Genomic DNA, 24,460 nt, shown 5'->3' with positions numbered 1-24,460 from the left:
CAACTTAGAAAGAAAGCACTCAACATGATCTGGAACTCAAAATGCAACAGATCCAGGAACATCTCGCGGACCTTTTTGGATATATAATCCAAGTCGAGAGTAGAGTTACAGGAAAAGCCGTCTGATGGAAAACTACTTTCACGTTCGGTTCAGAGAGCACTTTTTTCGTTGAGAATTCCTCGTTCCCTTTCGTGTAAATTCTAATTTCTAAATCGAAAGATTCACAATGCTTGAATAAACAAAAGAGAAAAAAGTTGTATCATCAGATGATTGGACTGCAGAAAACATGAAATGCATTGAATCCATATCAAAGAGCTATATTCAATTTCTCCATGTATCCCAGGCTTCCAGCAATGTCAATGTCCTAAAAATATATCATCATTTGTGTTTGAAGTACCACATACTGCAAAACTATAAATGCTTATATTTTGAAGAACTAACTTATGCTGCTACCAAAAAAGACAAATTAAGTCTTGCAAACTTGAGGGATATTCTAGTAGCAGTTCTTTCCTCAGCAAGACTCTATGTATACTGTTTGCTTCTCCTCCTAGACACACAATTACATCAATTAGCTGCGGCAGTGATACTGCTTCTGCTTCCTTGGAATGAGCTAACACGAAATTGAGTCTCATTGTGTGCTCTCGTGAAAATTAAGTGATCTAGACAAGGCTGCTGGATTAGCTTGCAGGACAAAAGAAGCATCAGCTTCATGGTTTCTATGATCAGCTTTTGTATTAAAGGCTTTGAAGATCCTTACCACACGAACCTAATCAATCTTCTCATTCTTAATACCTAATGTTGACCATATAGAACTTTTTGCCGCTTCATTTGGATCATCAATCGTCAATGTCTTAGGAACCAGTACACATCTCTCTCCTTCTCTTTCCCCCAAAGTACTGGTGTTATGGAAGGATTGATCAGAAGAAAGCCATGGTATGTTCCAAGGGTTTGCTACAGTGCATCCCAATAGGCGGGTGCTGGATAGAATGATACTGGAAAGCCAGAATAAGGCCACGGAGCGCCTTGAAAGTACGGTACTTGAGGATGAAATGCCTGAAAATTTTTCCAGGTTAAATCATGCGTACTAGAATTGTTTTCTTTCTCAGTTAAAACTGAGGATGTACTACAGGAAAATCAGTTAAAAAGAAAAAGATCAGAAGTGTAATTAAGTTTCCTTGCCTATAAGGGAATCTCTTCAAGTGATTCTGCATTTTCTAGTCTAGTACCATAGTCCATAGAAGTTAATATATGTTAGAATAAAAAGACATGCTATTCATATTCTTAATCATGGTCCAACCATATGTTTTTAAGTAAAGAAACGCGAGAAGAATAGTGAATGATCATGACCATGCTCATGTCAACAGGGGCTAAAATTTATATTTTAATGGGCAAAAAACAAAGTACTGTTCAAATCAATGTTTGAGCAAATTGCAATGCAGAGTAAAGAAAGATTTTTCTTCAATTTTTTTCATTAAAAAAAAAAAGCTCAACTGACCTTTTAAATCAGTTTCAGGAGGGAATACAATGAGCTAGAGTTTGATGCTTTCTGGAGCGTTACTGGAGAAAATGAGATAACTCAACTGGCACATTCTCAAGCTTAGCACAATTAAGAACAAGTTTCTTAAGTCTTGGGAAGTGATCTCTTGAAGCCTCCCAACACTCGAGGTCAGCCTTTTGAATCCACAAGACCTGGAGTTGTTTAAAACCTCCTTTCTCTGGTTTCCAGGACTTCCCCGTAAATGCATCTTCTTTCAACTTCAAGACCTCAAGGCATTCCAGCTGGCCCAGTCTATCCGCCTCGTTCCATTTAAACCTTGTATTTGACAAAGTTAATTTCTTCAGTTTGCGCAAAAATCTGAATAATTCTGGAGGAAGGTGAAGAGCTTCACTCATGTAAGGAACATCATTCATCAGTTTCAATTTTTCTAGGCGCCCTAACCCTTGAAAAGTGCTGAATCCGTCCTTGTTAGTCTCAAGAAAAGCTCCCAGTCGCCCTTGAATACTCAACTTTTTGAGATTTCCGGCCTTTGCCAGCACAACTTTATTGCAACTTTCTGGTGCAACTTTAGACAGAATTTGTAGGCAAGAGCCTTCAACCGTTGGGTTAGGAGGGGGCAGCAATTCTGCGGGGATGTTGGTCTTTAGATGCCTCAACCGTGACAAGTTCCATATATTTGCTTTTATTTTAAGAGTGGGCTCTGGTGTACTTGTATTAACTATGAGAAATTGTAAATTCCAGAACTTACCAAAGGATGCAGGAAGTTCCGCGAAATCACCTGAGATAGCAATATACCTCAAATGAAATAGTTGGTTAAGATACATGGGGAGGAAAATTTTAACAGATTGGATTTCCAAGACCCTGATCAGTGGAAATGCTTGGGAGATGATTTTAACATCATGAAGAGACAACTCGATTTGTCTTTCTGTTGTTGAAAAGCATAAGAAAGATCTAACATGTTCTGCATTTAATTGTTTTCTGGAGAGAAAATCACGCAGAACAGATGATTCAATACACAAGCGACGAGAAGTATCTGGATCTTGTATGGAAGGAAGAATCTGATCGGGTGTTAGACGTAGTTCTTGGAAAACACTTTCTATTATCGCCTCCGTCTTGTAGAACTCATACAACACGTCGTGAAATCCAATTTCTTTTATTGAATCGCCATCCCTCGACATTGTGACTAGACCCCTAAGAGCAAACTCCTCCAAGTAATTTTCTGCTAGCTCCTCGAAGGTACACGTCGGACTGGACTTTATTAGTCCCTCCGCGATCCACAAGCGAATCAATTTCTGCGCAGGGATGGAATAACCTTGAAGAAAGGCGAAGCAATACAAGAAGCACGCCTTCATTTCTTGGGGCAAAATGTTGTAACTGGTTTCCACAATTTCCCAGCAACTTGTAGGGTCATTCTCTATGACAAGGTACAGCCCCACATTTTTCTCGATTCTTTCCCAATAATTTTTGTTCGGACGAGATCTTAAGGCTCCGGCACTTAACTCTACTGCAAGTGGTAATCCGCTACATTTTGTTGCAATACTTTTTCCAAGTTCTACTAACTCGTCAGGACATCTTTCATTACCAAAAGCTCTCTTTTCCAGCAATTGAAAACTTTCTTCATCGGATAGATATTTCAGACGATGAGGATGTTCACTGGCATAGCTAGCCACATACTCGTCGCGAGTGGTCATCATGATCCGATGACCTTTGTTGTTTTCTTGGAGAATTCTTTTGACCAAATCCACAACCACAAGTTCTTTAGCCCACACATCGTCCAGGACAATGAGATATCTACCACCTTCTTTAGCCATAAATTCACATATTACTTCAGCTAATTCGTTCACATCTTTATAGCGAAATTCTTCAATGCGTTCCGTGAACGATTTGAGAATCTTAGAAAGCATACCCTTTAGTTCGTATGACCTGCCGACATAAACCCAAATTTTCTTGGAAAAAATATTTGAAATCCGAGAATGACTACAAACTTTTCTTGCCAATGTAGTTTTGCCAATTCCAGCCATACCCACAATAGGGACAAATTCCAGATCCTTTGATCCTTCAACAAGTCGTTTGATCACATATTCCGCTTCGTAATCAAAGCCAACCACTTCTTTATACTCCAACAAAGTATCCTATTAAGATGAACAAATAGAGAGGATATCAAAAAGAGAATATTTTGATCTTTTGCACTTAGAACTTGAGCGCCCATTTCTAGCTATGAATAGCAATGGAACAACAACAACAATAACAATTAAGCCTCAGGCCAAAACAAGTTGAGGTCGGCATATGAATCCTTAGTGACCTTGGTTCGCCATTTAAACTCATATCAAACCAACATAATATCAAATCAAGAAAAGTAAAAGCACAAGAAGTTCTCTATTTCTTTTCCTGGCATATAAAAATCTAAAAGGGCTAAAGACTCATAGAAAGCATAAGAGCATACACCTACTCACATGACTAAAGCATATTCCTAACTAATTGTTATTGCCTATATATATATATATATAGATATTTTTGTTCCATCGTGCTTTTTTTTTTTTTTACTATAAGTCTGCATGGATTCCCAGAGATTGTAGGTCTTTCAAGACAACTTACTTGTAAATTTAGGTCTACCCCATTCTTTTTTAACACATTAACACCATGGCAATTTTTCATAGTCGTTAAGGGGTGAAAATACACTAGCAATATTTGAGGAGCGAGAATATCTGCATTAATAATAGAAAATAACTTCATTTGTATCCCAATCTTGAGTCATAAAATATAAAGATTTTAGCTATATTTATACGGATAGTATCTAGATGTTTACGTTATAAGTGAATATTAACCTATAATAGTAGTTTAGTTATCATTTTACAAGATTTTCAATTAATATTTAATTATTTATCAAGAGATTTACCTTCACTGTATCTTTAATTGAAGTATAGCATTATAAAAAAAAAAACAGAAATTCAATAAGTTTATCAAGATTTTGATCAGAAAACCCGAATAAGACTCGACTTTGTTTTTTGCTTGTTAAATTTGTTTTCTCATTTTTTATTGGTTGCATAAGAAAACCATCCATCGCGACGGGCTTGGAAGCCACTCCAATATCTTTCTGCTTGTTTGAGGCCCAAGCGAAAACATATATACATCACATAAAACTTAAACTCAAAAAACAAAGCTTTTCAAGTGACTTTCCTGAGATTTTAATATGGAACATTTTTCTTAAGAACAAAACACGACAAAAGGTTGATTGCTACAGCTTTCTACTTACAGGAAAAAATTATAGATTTATCTGAAATGAGATAGAAGAGGCGTTGGTCATTAACTTCCCAATGTTGAGTAACATTTGTAATTAAAATTTGTCGAATCCCGTATCGGTGGTATGAGGATTTCATGTTAGAGATCTTGAGCTAGCTTTTGAGACTGAAGGTCCGGGAAATCACCATAAATTAAATGACGCTAAGCTAACTTTCATTTTTCTGTAATTGTCTTATACGGATGAAGTAATTTTACCTAATTTTTCGGCGAAGGGGTTTCGGGTTCCGCCCCTGCTTATACTCCATAAATGTCATGATAAGAGAGAAGAATAAAGTACTTTTGGGTTTCAGGCGTTACCTGAGGCTCCCGTGTAACTCTTTGTGGTAGATCGAGCATTGGTTTAGGCTGAAAAGCCTTTTGATTATTTTGACGAAATTCCTTCACATTCTGATGAATTGTTTTAATATCCTTTGCAAGATCCCAAACTTTTCTGACATGGCATACATCAAAAGACCTTTTCACTTTATTCTTCTCTTGGTGCAGCTTCGCTTGAACCAGGAATTTGTCAATAACATCCTCAGCTCTATGCACTGTAATTCGAATGTCTCTGACCAATTGTTTCCACAGACTGCTATCGCTATGGTATTTTGCAGCATCGTCTAGGAAAGCTTTTAGGCGCCGAACTTCTTCTAGCAGATTTTGAAAGTCTTTCTCAACACCTGCAATCAGCTTCACATTGTTAGTGACTAGCTGCAACAGGTTCTCAAGCAGAAAATTCACCACTGCATCTGCCATATATATATATATATATATTTTTTTTTTTTTGTTGGGTAAAGCAAAAAAGTAATCGGAGTGTAAGATTATCTTCTTACAATAGCTGCATATAAAGAAGATTAGATGTGGAATTCTTCATCTCCAGTTGACTTGTCTGCTGGATTATTGGTTATTCTTCATTTCCAGTTGACTTCTCAACTTCTCTGCTCATTAATCTAAACCAAGTTTCTATTTAAGAAAAAAAAAATTAGATCACCACAACAATTTAGTAAACCAAGTCCTTGTATGAACTTAAGCATGCTTAAAATAATTACCCTTTTCTATCTATTTCAAAACTATTTACAATATATACCTACCCAATTAAAACTAATTACCCCACATCCATCCCAACTTTTTTTACCTATTTGACTTAGCTTAGCTTAATTTGGCTGGATTAGGCTTCACTTGATTTGGTTTTGGCTTAGCTTAATTATGGGTATTTTCCGCCCATAGATATTTGCTAAACTTCCCCAATAATCAGTTATTCTTATGACAGCTAGTAGACCGTAAAGTTCTTTTCAAGTGATTCCATTTCTATGTGGTCTTCCCAAATTAATTTAGCGAAAGAGGGCTAAAATTGCCTCTGAATATTGCCTTAAGGCTATAAATATTTTTCGTTCATCCGTCGGTCCAAAAATACCCCTACTTTTATTTTTCAGCAACACTAATTAAAAAATATATTTAAATTTCTTGTGGCAGTTTATTACTGATCTAATTTTAAATCTTGACCCCAGTTAAATAAATCCACCCTAATAGTTGATTTTCTGACCCAAACAGCCCGCCCGAACATTTCACCGGGCAAAATTATTTTTTCCGCCATTTTTGTTCTACATTCCCCTTCTTTTGTATTCTTTTTTTGCTCTCATCCTATTTTTTTTTTTCAGCCATAGATTTTTTTTAAGACCAACACAATATGGATATCAAACTTTACTAATATATTCATTATATCAGACAAGATAATTTAATCAAATATGCCTAAGAAGTAATATATTAACCAAAAAAAATAAAAAATAAGCAAGGGAATTTAACTCCTTAGTAATTCTTATTATAAGGGATTTCCCAGACGATAACAACATTAAAAATTCAATAAGGCTATAAAGTTGCATAAAACTGGAAAAAGTAGAGATGGCCAGATACTTTTTTGAAGGATCCAAATTTTATTTTTCTTCCTTTGATTTTATTGTTTAAATTTCTATTACTTTTCCACATATAAAAATATAAAAAAAATTCTAAATGTAAAAATATAAAAATTTCTATTACTTTTCCACAAAAATAATATTCAATCATATAAAAATATTATTCTTTTCTAAATGCCTTTAATGCATATAAAATAGTGTTAACAATCCATATAATAGTTATCTCAGCGGAAAAGTATTTTTCAAAATTAAAATTAACAAAATCTTACCTTAGATCAATATGTCACAAGAAAAATTAAATGGATTAGTTATATTTTTGGATAACCAAAGTGGATTAATGATATTCACAATTGAATAGGTAATTTTTAGAAGAAATCTATTATAGAAAATTAATACTCATAATTTCATCTCAAAAATCTAGAAAAATAGACTTAAATAAAATATATATACTCATGCGGTCTCCTTTTTTTTTTTTACAAAAAAATAAAAATAATCATCTTATTAAAGTTTGGCTTTAGACCATCAACTTCATTGAGTCGCCCCTATTCTCTGTTAGAGATATATTTTAATATTTAAAAATAGTACCCTCTATTTTTAATTTATGTGGCACCGTTCACATTTTGAAAATTAAACTTTTTTATTTTGATCGTGAATTCAGATATGAATCTTTAAATTTATTAAAATATAATTTACACATTTAGAAACTATGTAAAAAAAATAATATAAGTCACAATAATTAATAATTTAAAATATTTTAAAGACATAAAAATATGGTAAAAATAAAATGTTTGATTTTTAAAATTTAAACAGTGTCGCATAAATTGGGACGATCGGAGTGATAACAATAATGCGTGACCTTTCACTTTCTTAGTGGCTATCGAGACTAAAAAGTGATTATAATATCTTTGTAACTACAAACCCATGATCTAGAAAATGGTCATTACATCTTTCATTTACTCATCCATAATCTTCCACACTATTTATCCAGTAAATTATCCACCAATCAATTAATACATGTTTATTACCCAACTACCATCATTTTACTCTATGGAAGAAATTCTACATGCATAATTAGAAGCATTTCTTCCTTGTATAAGTGAGTGAAAAATCTTGTTAGTGTGTAAAAGTGATTAGAGGCAGATATAGGATTTCGAGTACATGGACGCACTACTGGAAAAAGGAGGAAAAATATATTAAATGGGAATTGATCCCTATTTCTCTTTATAAATAACACACATTTAATCAAATGCATCATTCAACCATCTTGAAGCTAGGTGCCAACAACTAATATTATACATATTTTAGAAAATATGTACATAAAATATCTAATTTTACTGAGATACCATGGATTCACATATAAATTCACCCCTGAAAGTGACGTCTACTGTGGAAAAAAAAAGAGTTGTGAGAAAGAAAAAAGTTTAAGCTTCCAACTTATTTACTACACAAGAGAGTATTATTTTGTTGGGAAAAGTTGTGTTAATGGTTGAGCTTTGGACTCAACAAATAGTTCAGAGTTTATTACTACTGGTTATACCAGTGAAATTTCTATCAAAATGGATTTTAATCTCCTTAAAGAGGCAAGATACCTACGCCTCAGCTTGAAATTTTTTTGTTTTTTCACTTATAATTATAATTGTATGTTCGCAAACATTCTCCATTATCGTCCTTCATGTGTAAACGAGGCTTTAATTTCATGCATCAATGTCTCAACGCTTCTTGATGGATTAATATAAGCAGAGGAAGTAATCCTAATATCAAAATCACATGTAATCTAGACAATTAGTATATACGGGGTTTCACAGGTTACCTCTTAAAGCGTGAAAAAATCTCTTCTACCACGTGAGCCTTCAGTTCCATAACTTCTCAATGGAATCTCCACCACCCGCACAATCATGATCCTCGAACGTTCTACGGTCTTCTATTCTGTTACCCAAATAATATCCGAAAATAGCAATTTCGTGTGGGAGAAATTTTTAGGAACATATGGCTGAAATTTCGGCCACCATGTCTTAACCTCTCTAGGTGGAACACCGTATGTATTTATAGCACAAGTTCTAAGGGTTAAAACCATTTTCCAAAATCTATTGGGTTTTTCTTTTCACCAGAAAAAATATTCCTTTATTTCCTATTATTTAGGCACATCTAGGGGTGTTTATCGGGGGAATCGGGCGGATAATTATGCTTAATGATTCGACTTATCGGTTATCGGATTATCAATGTAGTAATCCACTAGTCATCCAATAAGATAACTGTCGGATTGGTATCGGATTAACGATTATCAGACGGTTTATCGACTAAACCAAATAAAACAATTTGGAATAATATTGAAATGGATTCTTTTTTATGGGTAGTTTTATTGACTGACTTCATGTACGCATCCTAACATAACTGATGAGCTGGATAGAATTGAAAATTCGGGTGGAGAAGTTATAAATTGGAATGGACATCGAGTCTTAGGAGTTCTTGCTACTTCAAGATCCATAGAAAAGTGTAAATATAAAAATTCTTAACGGGTTAACGATTTATCCGATAAAAAAATTGAGTAATCCGCCCCTAAATCGCTAAGTCGTTAATTATAAAATCTCAATCCGTTCACCGTCCATTTCCCCGATAATCCGATACCAATAAGCCAATAAATCATCGGTTTGATTTAGTTAACAGTTTCGGTTCGGTTTTAAACAGCCCTAGGTACATCAGGGACCACATAATTTAAATAACAAGGCTTCCAATTATGAAATTAATTTTTAATTTTAGAAATTAATATCTATCATAATTAATTACGAATTATTTCACTAAAAATTCATAATTTCACTCCTTATTCAATTTTGAAATATCTATTAAATCTTATTTAACTCCTCAGGTTAAGATTCAGATACTAATCAATTAAACTAAATTACTGACAATTTAATTTATTAATTATTTACTTTATACTTTCGCTTAACTTATTTCATGTGTCGGATACAAAATCCATCGGCCGCGTTTACACATGAAAACTTATAAGCTTTCATAAAGGTGTATCATCATTCTCTAAACCGAGACATGGATTCCATCAACTAACTATTATTTCGCCAATGTACATTATTATTATCCAATTTATCAGGCATATTGACCCGTGAAAGGATCTCACTTTTTAATAAATCAAAATAATAATAATATACACAACTAATAATAATTATATCAAGATTAAGAGTATAAGTACATTTAATTGTTAGAGAGTTTATTTTATTAAGGCAGTATAAAATACTTATCTCTACTTGATCCGTTCAATATATACAAAATGTACTAGCACAAGAAGTTAGAATTAAACCATTCTCATAATCAAGATAAATTATATTTAATCTTGTGCTACAATCATCCATGATCGTTTGTCCAATTCCATCATTAAATTGTGAACTCAAACTTTATACTTATAAGAACCGATGATTTAATCTTCCGTGTATAAGCTAAACTCTATACACTAAATCATCTACTATATAAGCAAAGGACACAGACTAATATATGATCTATTTAAAACTTTAATAAAACTGAATAAATAATTCTTTCATAATAAATACTATATTTAAACCAAACCCATGGTTAATAGTATATATCCTAACAATATCCCACTTAGACTTTTAACCATGACAATTGTTAGAATATACTATATCCAAACGCATGGTTAATAGTATGTGCCCCAACAATCTCCCACTTAGACTCATAACCATGCATCTACAACTTTCTCATACATTCTTTTTACATGACTATTAAAAGTCTTCACCAAATAAGGTTTTGTTAAAGAATCTTGCCAACTTATTTTCTGATGCAATCTTTATCTAGTAGTTCTTTATCGTCACTATCTAGTTTGATATTAAACTCTTCAGGGATCTTGTTACCAAATCTATCCCAAAAGTGTACACCGCACTATGGTTTTCCTTAGTATTATTCCACTACGATGAAGTACAATTAATATTACCTTCATTGCCTTACGGTATTGAAATATTAGCGATTTTTTGCTATAGTATTCACTGTTCAAACACCACTCCCACTCGATAAAGGCATATTCTGACTATTAATATTTTTCCACTACTTAAATGTACTGGAACGTCAATTCCAATGTCTGGGTTTTGATGTTCTTGAACGCCTAGTTATTTCTTTGTCTAGTTCCTGTAAAATTAGTTTACTTCTAAGAACATGGTTTATTAAGCAGTCCTTATTTAGAAAACTGCATTTATTTTAATAATTGCCCTATTTTCTTTAGGACAATAAAAGAAACCTCCAAGTGTTTTCTTGGATATTCAATATATATGCACCTATCCATTCTTAGTTCCAACTTACATATTTGCTTTCCTTTTCAGCATATATGCTGGACAATTCAATATCTGAATATGCCGCAGACTGAGATTACATTCAGTCCACAGTTCTATAGATGTCACAGGTACTAACTTAGAAGAAACTAAATTCAGAATGTAATTTGCAGTTCTAGAAAATATTCTAAAAATGAATAAGGCAAATCTGAATAACACTTCATTAATCTATCCATGTTCAAAAGAGACTTATTTTTTCTTTCTACCACACCACTCTATTATGAAGTTTACGGTGTAGACAATTGAGATGTAATCCCTTATTCTGATAAGTAACAAACGAATTCTTTAGAGAGGTGCTCGCCACTACAATCCAATTGTAGTAACTTAGTATATTTTCTTGGTGTTTCTCCGTTTCAAGACTTAAAAACCTTAAATTACTTAAATCATTAAGACTTACGGTGCATCAAATAAATATATTAATATTTTGAGTAATCATTTATGAACGCCACAAAAATACTCAAAACTATCTCTTACTAGTATGTTCATTTAACCATACAAATCAGAAGGGATTCATTCTAGCTTATCACTAGCTTTATTTTCTTTTGAAGAGAAACATCCTTTAGTCAAATTTCCTTCCAAACAGGATTCACAAGTTGGTAGTGGCTCTACTTTCAATGAACCTTAAGGTCCATCCTTGACCAACTTGAAATCCTATCCAGATTAATATGATTTAGACAAAAGTGCACAGATAAGTTTTACTCAATTTTGAAGAACATATTCTCTTATGAGATAGACTAATATTGTTCTGTTCAGGAAAAAAATTAATATAAAATAACAAGGTCATCCATTCATGTACCACAAGAGATAAAATATTTATCAAGCTCAATAACTCAAGAGTTATTCGAAAAATAAAACAAATATCCATCTCTTATTTTGCCCAGAAATCAAAATTAAATTCCTTCTAACAAAAGGTACATATATTGCATCCTTTAAATTTAATGTCTTATCACTATCAAAAGAAAATTTTAACAAGTAATACGACAAATTGCATAAAGTCATTGCGGAGTTTGAGATGAAAACATTAAATAGATCATAATAAGTCAAAATGCTGAATAATAAAATTCAGACTGCATTCAATATTTATATACATACATGCATCTCGAATAATAAATTTTGATGGGAAAAGAATCATTCATGCAAAGTATGTTATATAATGCAAGAATTATACAATCCAAAAATAAATAGAACCAACTCAGATGGAGAGTATACTATTATTTTCAGTCAATTGCATATAACCATTTAATACGAAAATTTTAAACACACTACACATATATGTATTCATGCATCTTGAATAGCAATTTTGATGGAAAAAGAATTGCTCATGCAACATACATATGTAATTCCATATTATACACTCCAATAATTAAAACAGATCCAACTCAGATGGAGAGTATATTGTTAATTTAAGTCAAGTGAACATCATAATTAATAGCTCTAGTTCCATTGATCTAATATGTATACTCATATGGAGAGCACGTACACGATATCAATTACTAGTATTTCATTTAGTGAGCTTACAATAAATTTATATGATATGAAAAAAGACCTAAACTCAATACGTAAATTTATTATTCACTTGAAATTAATAGTGGAAGACCATAGAAATATATTTCTATCACCACTTAATCATGATTGTATTTTAGTTACAAAATTGATTCAACCCTTAAACTCAGATAGAGAGTCAATATAGATTATCAATAACTAGTAACTATACCCAGTAAGTTCATAATAAATTTATCCGATATGGAAGAAAACTTAAAGTCAACGCATAAATTTATTATCTCACTATAAATAAAAAGTGGGGACCATAAGGGTTAATTCTTATCACCACTTGATCACAACAACGAACTTTTCTTTGAGGATTAAGTTCCATAATTAAAAAAAAATGCTCAAACCCCCATTTAAACAGTCTTAAAATGCTAAAATTAATGTCTTTCACTGAATCGCATTGAGTATTGATCACCGGTCTGTTTCTGATAGACCTACCAAATTTCAAATCAATCGGAGACCGTTAATATCACAATCTCCAAAACGAGAGCAAACTTTTTCATCGAAAATCCAAGACTAGTAATCACGTAGGGCATGAAAACATAAACCAAAATTTGAGAAATTTTTTATGCACAAATATGCCAAACGAACCAATCAGTAGTCATCCAGGATATCAAACAGAGGATTTCACTTTCTTACAAAATGATTATATCATCACACAATATCAAGTATACTTTGTAAGACCTAGTCAATAAAATCATACACCTCTATTTCGAAATTCAATACAACTACATGTCTATTTACTAATAGCCAACATGTAAACCCATTATATCACTAGTATTTAATCATGAAGACCTTGGGGAGTCACCCCACCACTATTGAATTAAAAATAAATTAAAATTATTAAGAAATAATTTTCAAAAAATAGAAAAACGTCCAAAACACAATCCAAATGACCTCAAATTCCAGAAAATAGAAAAACCCCACCATAAGTGAATTTTTCTCGCCACGTCGTTTCCGATGAACCCACAAATTTCGGCTCAATCAGAGTCCGTCAAGTTCGTGACCTCCGAAAACACCGACAATTCGATCAAAATCGGTTTTTGCATTTTTCAAGGGTTTACCAAAAAATATCCAGATCATCCCAATCAAATATCAATAAAGAACTGATATCTCATGATTATAAGAATAATCCAAAATTTTGCACAGTTAATTCATAAAAAGTAGTGCAGTTTTCCAGAAAACAATATATACATGTAATTCAAAAACGTACATAAACACGATATTCTTGTTTCATGAAAAATCTAGTTATCTAATTAGATGTGAATGGGATTTGATACTAATTGATGGATTAATATAAACAACGGGAGCAATCCTAGTATCAAAATCACATGTAATCTAAACAACTAGCATATACGGGATTTCACAGGTTACCTCTTAAAGCGTGAACAAATCTCTTCTATCACGTGAGCCTTCAGTTCTATAACTTCTTAATGGAATCTCCACCACCTGCACAATCATAATCCTCGAACGTTCCACGATCTTCTTGTCACGCCCCGAACCTAGGAGCGAGACAAGCACCCGGTGCCTCACCTAACCTGGCGTACCAAATTGCGACTAAGGGACTCTGAACACATAATGTCATACTTTGGCCATGGGGCCACCTTGCAAGACAATTTGCGAAGCAAAATATAAAACTGAATGGAAACTAGCGCTAACTAAACATCAATATAAAGCTAGGCTGAAAAGGCCGTCATAGCTACTACAGCTGACAAACCACCAAATTATACATACCAGGCCTACAAACCCAACATACTGCACTAACCAACAGGATATGTCTACAAGCCTCTACTGATAGATATATTGTGATCGGAACAGGGCCCCGACCTACCCATATTATATATATAAATACATACATAAGATGCACACAAAAACCTAGACCCGATAACTCCGAAGGATGTGGAGCTTACCGATCAGGCTGAACTCGGGAAACACCTACTGAGGAGATCTACTCGTCTGTCTATCTGAACCTGCATGCATGAAATGCAGCGTCCCCGGAAAAGGGACGTCAGTACGAAATAATGTACCGAGTATGTAAGGCAATAACATAACTGAAAATCGAAACTGAACTGATAATATAATAACTGGAAGTAACTGGGAGTCAAAGATGATCTGGAGATATACTTACCTGCTGATACTGACTCAACTCCTTTAATGTAGTAAGTAAAATAATTGTACGGCCTTATAAGGCTCGGTATATATAACTGCTCTGCCATAGTAGGCTCGCTTATAGGCGCTCGGCCATACTAGGCTATGTATCTCGACCATGCTGGGCTCGCTCATAGGCGCTCGGCCACAGTAGGCTCGGTATATAACTTTCCATCTGATCAGTGGTTGCCCAATAGGGGCCTGCCCATCGATTATAGCTCGATGGTAATGAAAATACTGTAATACTGTATATATAGGCTTGCTGCTCTCTTGACTGAAAGAAGACAATACTAAAATTGAATATAGAGTCTCGATAAGGAATAATATTGTAACTTATGAGACTAGAATAGTGTGAATAAATTCATGAATATGAACTTCTCTTTTTGTCTCATTACTAACACATGTAGCTACGAGATCATGCCAAAATGAAGGAAGGCTTAGCCTTAACATACCTTATCACAATCTTTTCAATCACCAAGTTGAACTCACCTCTTCGCACCTTAATCTACAAGAATGATAATAATACTATCGTTAAGTTACGAAAGGTACAACTATCGCACAACGAACGACAAACCTATTTTGTATTAAAACGGGCAGCATCTCCCCTATAATATGCCCTTCCTCCAACTTCAAGATAACACCAACAATACAAGGACAGAACAATAACAACATATATACATCATTTTCCAGCCCTATATACACCATCAAATACTACAAAACAGCCCAACACACCCCAATCTCTTCGTACACAAAACGACCACCGTAGTAGTGTCAAACGACCCGAAAATGTTATGACGAACGACCAGCCAACCACCCTACATTTATATGGTGTTTATAAACCCCCTTCCTCCTCCAAAACTCCACAAAATAGTAATAAAACATGCAGCCCAACAGCAACACAAAACAGTCCACAAAACAGTCCGCTACAAGTGAATAACTCGAACTCACGGCTTCCGATCACCATCCCGTGAGTTCTTACAAGTATAGAACGACTTACCATGAATTTACAGAAGAAAAAATGGATGAAAGAGAGCAGTAAACTCACCTTATTTGTTGGATAACTCAGCTCCTATCTTGGTTCTTCAAACTCTAAGTTTTACCTCCAATTGGAACTTGAAAGGGAGAGAAAATCAATTAGGGTTTGTGGGAAATTTTTGGGAGGATTCTTTGCAGAGCTTATGTCTGGTTATTATGCTCTATTTTAAGTCTAATATATGAAGAAAATAGGCCCTTAAAAGGCCTCTTTGGACGACCCGAAATGGCCCATTTTTGGGCTTTCATTTAAGCAAGTAGGTGACACACCTACTTGTCACCTAGCAGCTTGCGCAGTATCGCAAAAATGCACATATCTCTCTACTCCGATGTCGTATTGACAAATGGTTTAATGCGTTGGAAAATAGACTCATAGATCTTTAATTTGATGTGTGGAACACACCATAACTCTAAGTATATTGGGAGAAAATTGCAGTTACATTTGACCCAAAGTTTCAGTAAAACTTATGAATGTAACTTGTGATGACTTTCATCGACTTTTGTTCCACAACTCGCTTGACTTAAAAACATAACACACGGATGTAATACGACTAATATAAATCATAACATAATCTCTTTATCATGTTAATCACCCTAGTATCACCCCAAAGGTACATGTTATAACATTCCCAACTTGTCGACTTTCGATGAAACATTGTTTTATTTAATTGCTTTAGCTTCTGAACTGTCCAACCCTCTTTGTACTTGTTGTTCATGATCTTCAATATTTGTAACCTCAGAGGTAACATGATTAACTTACTTTATATACTTTTAAATATTATCTCATTTTTTTGTCCTACATTAGTTTGCTTACGACGCATTTTTACATACGAAAATATAGGGTGTAACATCACTCCCCCTTGGGAACATTCGTCCTCGAATGTTTACTCTTGGAGACTTTGGAAACTTTTTCCAGAGTATCCTTCGTACACTAGGTTAAAACCAACCTGCACGTAGCCAGAAACATACTATGCATGCCACACATGGCCAATCTTTATAAATAGCAGCAATTTGCCTCACCGACCGTAAATCATAAATATTGAAAGTGAAAAATAAAAGCTTACCTGATGACCTGCTAGCCTACATAGAGCTATGTTGTAGCGTCCCATCTCGAACCATATCTTCATTTTGAAATAGGTGGGGGTATTTAGACTTCATTTCTTCCTCCGATTCCCACGTCATCTCTTCTACATTCTTGCTCCTCCATAAAACCTTTACGGAAGCTACCTCCTTATTTCGTAGATTGCGGATTTGTCGGTCTAGGATGGCAACTGGAATTTCCTCGTATGACAAGTCCTCTGTAATCTGTACATCATCCGTGGGCACCACTCGGGTAGGATCGCCAATGCACTTCCGTAGCATAGATACGTGAAAAACCGGATGGACAGACTCCAATTCTGAGGGCAACTCTAACTCATAAGCTAGTTGGCCCACTCTCCGAATGATCCTATAAGGCCCAATATACCGTGGGCTAAGCTTTCCTTTCTTGCCAAACCTCATCACGCCCTTCATAGGTGATACCTTTAAGAATACCCAGTCATTAATCCTGAACTCTAAGTCTCGTCGCCGCACGTCAAAATATGACTTCTGACGACTCTGAGCCGTCAACAGTCGCTCCCGGATAACCTTTACTTTCTCTATGGCCTGCTGAACCAGGTCTGGCCCATGTAACCCAGATTCTCCAACATCAAACCACCCTATAGGAGATCTGCACTTACGCCCATACAAAGCCTCGTACGGAGCCATCTGGATACTGGAGTGGTAACTGTTATTATATGCAAACTCGATAAGAGGTAGATGTTCATCCCAACTTCTTTTAAAATCCAACACACATACTCGTAACATATCCTCGAGCGTCTGAATTATGCGCTCGGCTTGTCCATCAGTCTGTGGATGAAAAGCTATGCTGAGATTCACCTGAGTCCCTAGACCTCTCTGAAATGACCTCCAAAAATGTGCTGTAAACTGAGCCCCACGGTCAGATATAATAGAAACTGGTACTCCGTGTAGCCGCACTATCTCCTTAATATATAACTTTGCATAATCTTCTGCTGTATATGTAGATCTGACCGGTAGGAAGTGAGCTAATTTTGTGAGCCTATCGACTATCACCCATATGGAATCGAACTTACGATTAGAACGAGGTAAACCCATGATAAAGTCCATGTTTATCGCCTCCCATTTCCATGTCGGGATCTCTATAGTCTGCATTAGCCCTCCGGGCTTCTGGTGTTCTACCTTCACTTGCTGGCAACTAGTACATTGGGCGACAAACTCAGCAATGTTCTTCTTCATATCATTCCACCAGTACATATCCTTAATGTCATGATACATCTTCGTCGATCCAGGATGGATGGAATACCATGAATAATGTGCCTCTGACATAATCCTGTCTCGTAGCCCTGCTACATCTGGAACACACAAACGACCCTTGTATCTGAGAACCCCATCTCCCTTGAGCTCTAACAATGGCTTCTTCTGCTGCGGAACTCGCTCTCTCAACTCGACCAACTCTGGGTCCTCGTACTGCCTTTCCTTGACTTCAGCTATGAGGGATGATTTTGTAGTGTTTTGGATTACAACTCCACCATCCTCAGAATCTACTAACTGAACCCCCAACGAAGCCAATTGATGAATATCTCTAGCTAATTGTCTTTTCTCGGGCTCTACATGTGCTAAGCTACCCATAGATCGACGACTTAATGCATCTGCTACAACATTAGCTTTCCCTGGATGGTAGAGAATGTTAACATCGTAATCTTTCAATAACTCAAGCCATCGCCTCTGTCGCAAATTCAACTCTTTCTGCTTGAAGATATATTGTAGGCTTTTATGATCAGTAAATACATCAACATGAACACCATATAAATAATGCCGCCATATCTTAAGTGCATGGACAACCGCAGCTAACTCGAGGTCGTGGGTCGGATAATTCCTCTCGTGCTTCCTCAACTGCCTTGAAGCATACGCAATTACCTTCCCATGTTGCATCAGGACACATCCTAACCCGACACCTGATGCATCACAATACACGGCATAACCCTCTAGACCCTCTGGAAGTGTTAGAACTGGAGCTGAGGTCAACTTGTTCTTAAGCTCTTGGAAACTCCGCTCACAAGCCTCTGTCCATTGAAACTTAGTTTCTTTCTGTGTCAACTTCGTCAATGGTGCTGAAAGGGAAGAAAAACCCTCTACGAACCTCCGATAGTATCCTGCTAAGCCTAGAAAGCTACGAACCTCTGTCGCAGTGGTAGGTCTAGGCCAATATTTCACGGCCTCAATCTTCTGAGTGTCCACCTTTATCCCTTCATCGGATACAATATGCCCCAAGAATGCTACAGACTTTAACCAGAACTCACATTTAGAAAACTTAGCATACAACTTACGATCACGGAGGGTTTGGAGTACCGCTCGCAGGTGGTCCGCATGCTCATCCTCTGAACGGGAATAAACCAGAATATCATCAATAAATACTATCACGAACAGATCTAAAAATGGCCGGAATAGGCTATTCATCAAGTCCATAAATACAGCGGGTGCATTAGTCAACCCGAAGGACATGACAAGGAACTCGAAGTGGCCATATCGGGTCCTGAAGGCTGTCTTCGGAATATCTTTTTCCCGAACTCTGACCTGGTGGTACCCCGACCTCAAATCAATCTTGGAAAAGCATCTAGCTCCCTGCAACTGATCAAACAAGTCATCGATCCTTGGAAGTGGATACTTATTCTTAATAGTTACCTTGTTCAACTGCCTATAATCGATACACATCCTCAGCGAGCCGTCTTTCTTCCGCACAAATAGTACCGGTGCACCCCAAGGTGAGGTACTGGGCCTAATGTAACCTTTCTCCAGCAAATCTTTTAACTGCTCCTTCAACTCCTTCAATTCGGCAGGTGCCATTCTATATGGAGGGACGGATATTGGTTGAGTTCCTGGAAGCAAATCGATGCTAAAATCAATCTCTCGCTCTGGAGGAATACCTGGAAGCTCATCTGGAAACACATCTGCATACTCTTTGACTATGGGAATAGACTGAAGTGTAGGTATCTCAGCATCTGCATCTCTAACTCGCACAATATGATAAATGCACCCTTTTGTGATCATTTTCCTCGCCTTCAGATAGGAAATAAACCTACCTCTGGGTGTTGGTGTATTACCTACCCATTCAAGGACTGGCTCACCCGGAAAATGAAATTTGGCTACCTTTGCTCGGCAATCAACTGTGGCATAGCAAGCTGCCAACCAGTCCATGCCCATGATAGCATCAAAGTCCATCATCTCTAGCTCAACTAGGTCAGCTGAGGTCTGACGACTACAAATTGTCACCGTACAACCTCGGTAAACCCGTCTAGCAATAATCGATTCTCCGACCGGTGTAGATACCGCAAAAGGATCACTTAGTATTTCAGGCACTATACCAAACTTCCTCGCGACAAATGGGGTAATATACGATAAAGTAGATCCTGGGTCTATCAAAGCATAAGCATCGTGAGAGCAAATGGTTAATATACCTGTCACAACGTCTGGTGAAGACTCCTGGTCCTGTCGACCCGCTAAAGCATAGATACGGTTCTGATTACCACTTGAACTGGAACCTCTACCTCTGCCCCGACCTCTACCAACCGAAGACTGAGACTCGCGCCCTGAAGGATGCACTGACATAGATGATCCTGTTGTTGAACTCGCTGGTTGTGCCATTCCCCCAGAATCTCTATTTGGGCAATCTCGCATCATATGCCCCGGACGCCCACATGTATAACAAGCATCAGAACTTGCTCGGCATTGGCCCAAGTGTCCTCTACCATAGATGTCACACCGCGGAGGAAATGACCATGTCTGCGCAGATCCTCGCTGTCGCTGCAAACCCGACGCTCGTGAGCTCTCACCTGGTCCTGACTTAGTATAACGGTCATACCTGTAACCCTGTAACTGAGGTAGCAGAGGCCTAGGTGGCTGTCCGAAGTACTGGGTCCTATAACTACCCTGATATTGCTCCTGAGACCTGGGAAATCTCATCCTCTTACGTTGCCCTTGCTCAGCCCTCTCTGTACCCTGTTGCCGACGCCTACCCCTTTCTATATTCTGGGCGAATGCCTGAATCCGGGAGATATCCATACTATCCTGCAATGCAGCGGTGGCACATGCCTCGGTTAACTCTGGGGCTAACCCTGCTATAAACCTGTGAATCCTGTCCCGCATAGTAGCAACTATGGATGGTGCATATCTGGCCAATGAGTCAAAACGGAGACTATACTCTCGAACACTCATATTACCCTGCTTGAGGGCTAGAAACTGATCGACTCGAGCCTGTCGGATCTCCCGCGGTAAGTACTGGTCAAGGAAAGCATCTGAAAAATTCTCCCAAATAGCTGGAGGTGTATCACGTCCCCTGGACCTCTCCCATCCCTCATACCAAAGGATGGCTATATCTCGGAGTCGAAAAGCTGCTAGCTCAACTGCCTCTTTCTCCGTGGCATGCATAACACGAAAGATCCTGTGAAGCTGATCTATGAAATCCTGCGGGTCCTCCCTCTGATCTGTCCCCGTGAACTCTGGGGGACTCAAAGCAATAAACTCTCGGACCCTTGAACTCCCAGACCCCTCAGAAGTTCCTGCACTAGCTGATGCCCTAGCATGTTGCTGGGTAGCTACCAACTGTGTCAACAAATGCACCGCACTCCTTAAGTCCTGATCTGATGGAAGTGGAGGGGGAACTGGATGTGCGGTTTCCCTAGGAATCTCCGTAGTTGGTGGAGGAGCCGGTAATGGCTGAGTAGGGGTCTCCCCTTGAGCCTCAGACTGGGCCCCATCTACTGGGGGTACCCTGTTGGTCCCCTCACCTACTACTGTATCTCTCCTCTGGCTAGCCGTAGTCTTCCTAGTCACCGTCATCTGTGCATGCAAACACCAACACATAAGTTTAATTCAAATTTCCTATAACTCAGTTCTATAGCACGATTTAGATTTCAAAGAAGTGTAACCAACTCCTAAATGCCCTGTAGTTCCTTGCTTATATAATGTGGTGCACAACACATCTATAAACAAGACCCTACTAGACACGGCTTGTAGACTCCCTAGGACAGAACTGCTCTGATACCAAGTTTGTCACGCCCCGAACCTAGGAGCGAGACAAGCACCCGGTGCCTCACCTAACCTGGCGTACCAAATTGCGACTAAGGGACTCTGAACACATAATGTCATACTTTGGCCATGGGGCCACCTTGCAAGATAATTTGCGAAGCAAAATATAAAACTGAATGGAAACTAGCGCTAACTAAACATCAATATAAAGCTAGGCTGAAAAGGCCGTCATAGCTACTACAGCTGACAAACCACCAAATTATACATACCAGGCCTACAAACCCAACATACTGCACTAACCAACAGGATATGTCTACAAGCCTCTACTGATAGATATATTGTGATCGGAACAGGGCCCCGACCTACCCATATTATATATATAAATACATACATAAGATGCACACAAAAACCTAGACCCGATAACTCCGAAGGATGGAGCTTACCGATCAAGCTGAACTAGGGAAACACCTACTGAGGAGATCTACTCGTCTGTCTATCTGAACCTGCATGCATGAAATGCAGCGTCCCCAAAAAAGGGACGTCAGTACGAAATAATGTACCGAGTATGTAAGGCAATAACATAACTGAAAATCGAAACTGAACTGATAATATAATAACTGGAAGTAACTGGGAGTCAAAGATGATCTGGAGATATACTTACCTGCTGATACTGACTCAACTCCTTTAATGTAGTAAGTAAAATAATTGTACGGCCTTATAAGGCTCGGTATATATAACTGCTCTGCCATAGTAGGCTCGCTTATAGGCGCTCGGCCATACTAGGCTATGTATCTCGACCATGCTGGGCTCGCTCATAGGCGCTCGGCCACAGTAGGCTCGGTATATAACTTTCCATCTGATCAGTGGTTGCCCAATAGGGGCCTGCCCATCGATTATAGCTCGATGGTAATGAAAATACTGTAATACTGTATATATAGGCTTGCTGCTCTCTTGACTGAAAGAAGACAATACTAAAATTGAATATAGAGTCTCGATAAGGAATAATATTGTAACTTATGAGACTAGAATAGTGTGAATAAATTCATGAATATGAACTTCTCTTTTTGTCTCATTACTAACACATGTAGCTACGAGATCATGCCAAAATGAAGGAAGGCTTAGCCTTAACATACCTTATCACAATCTTTTCAATCACCAAGTTGAACTCACCTCTTCGCACCTTAATCTACAAGAATGATAATAATACTATCGTTAAGTTACGAAAGGTACAACTATCGCACAACGAACGACAAACCTATTTTGTATTAAAACGGGCAGCATCTCCCCTATAATATGCCCTTCCTCCAACTTCAAGATAACACCAACAATACAAGGACAGAACAATAACAACATATATACATCATTTTCCAGCCCTATATACACCATCAAATACTACAAAACAGCCCAACACACCCCAATCTCTTCGTACACAAAACGACCACCGTAGTAGTGTCAAACGACCCGAAAATGTTATGACGAACGACCAGCCAACCACCCTACATTTATATGGTGTTTATAAACCCCCTTCCTCCTCCAAAACTCCACAAAATAGTAATAAAACACGCAGCCCAACAGCAACACAAAACAGTCCACAAAACAGTCCGCTACAAGTGAATAACTCGAACTCACGGCTTCCGATCACCATCCCGTGAGTTCTTACAAGTATAGAACGACTTACCATGAATTTACAGAAGAAAAAATGGATGAAAGAGAGCAGTAAACTCACCTTATTTGTTGGATAACTCAGCTCCTATCTTGGTTCTTCAAACTCTAAGTTTTACCTCCAATTGGAACTTGAAAGGGAGAGAAAATCAATTAGGGTTTGTGGGAAATTTTTGGGAGGATTCTTTGCAGAGCTTATGTCTGGTTATTATGCTCTATTTTAAGTCTAATATATGAAGAAAATAGGCCCTTAAAAGGCCTCTTTGGACGACCCGAAATGGCCCATTTTTGGGCTTTCATTTAAGCAAGTAGGTGACACACCTACTTGTCACCTAGCAGCTTGCGCAGTATCGCAAAAATGCACATATCTCTCTACTCCGATGTCGTATTGACAAATGGTTTAATGCGTTGGAAAATAGACTCATAGATCTTTAATTTGATGTGTGGAACACACCATAACTCTAAGTATATTGGGAGAAAATTGTAGTTACATTTGACCCAAAGTTTCAGTAAAACTTATGAATGTAACTTGTGATGACTTTCATCGACTTTTGTTCCACAACTCGCTTGACTTAAAAACATAACACACGGATGTAATACGACTAATATAAATCATAACATAATCTCTTTATCATGTTAATCACCCTAGTATCACCCCAAAGGTACATGTTATAACATTCCCAACTTGTCGACTTTCGATGAAACATTGTTTTATTTAATTGCTTTAGCTTCTGAACTGTCCAACCCTCTTTGTACTTGTTGTTCATGATCTTCAATATTTGTAACCTCAGAGGTAACATGATTAACTTACTTTATATACTTTTAAATATTATCTCATTTTTTTGTCCTACATTAGTTTGCTTACGACGCATTTTTACATACGAAAATATAGGGTGTAACACTTCTACTGTGTTACCCAAATAATATCCAGAAATAATAATTTTGTGTGGGCG

The 24,460-nt window shown here is 37.1% G+C and overlaps 1 protein-coding gene across 2 annotated transcripts; it reads right to left on the bottom strand.

Annotated features, from left to right (window-relative positions):
• On the bottom strand, window positions 1-5,559 carry LOC104088288 (putative late blight resistance protein homolog R1A-10). 2 transcript variants are annotated; one of them, XM_018768127.3, is made up of 3 exons: window positions 5,096-5,559; window positions 1,496-3,630; window positions 1-62 (listed from the first exon to the last, which is right to left on the bottom strand). In XM_018768127.3, the coding sequence occupies exons 1-2, from the start codon at window positions 5,531-5,533 to the stop codon at window positions 1,555-1,557; spliced, it is 2,514 nt and encodes an 837-aa protein (XP_018623643.1). In that variant the 5' UTR covers window positions 5,534-5,559; the 3' UTR covers window positions 1-62; window positions 1,496-1,554. The 2 variants fall into 2 exon arrangements, with proteins under 2 accessions (XP_018623643.1, XP_009591235.1); XM_009592940.4 differs by lacking the exon at window positions 1-62 and adding an exon at window positions 293-1,053.
• Between the last annotated feature and the right edge of the window lie 18,901 nt (window positions 5,560-24,460).

Source organism: Nicotiana tomentosiformis, chromosome 4, assembly GCF_000390325.3.
Source record: "Nicotiana tomentosiformis chromosome 4, ASM39032v3, whole genome shotgun sequence".
Taxonomy (NCBI): Eukaryota; Viridiplantae; Streptophyta; class Magnoliopsida; order Solanales; family Solanaceae; genus Nicotiana; species Nicotiana tomentosiformis.
Note: the sequence above shows the minus strand (reverse complement) of the source record. Positions and strands in the feature narration are given on the sequence as shown.

Bases quoted from the DNA above. Each gene is read 5' to 3' on its own strand.
- LOC104088288 (XM_018768127.3), bottom strand. From the start codon at position 5,533: ATGGCAGATGCAGTGGTGAATTTTCTGCTTGAGAACCTGTTGCAGCTA. The intron at 3,631-5,095 runs GTAACGCCTGAA...TCATCTTAATAG, and splicing joins GAGTTACACGGGAGCCTCAG to GATACTTTGTTGGAGTATAA.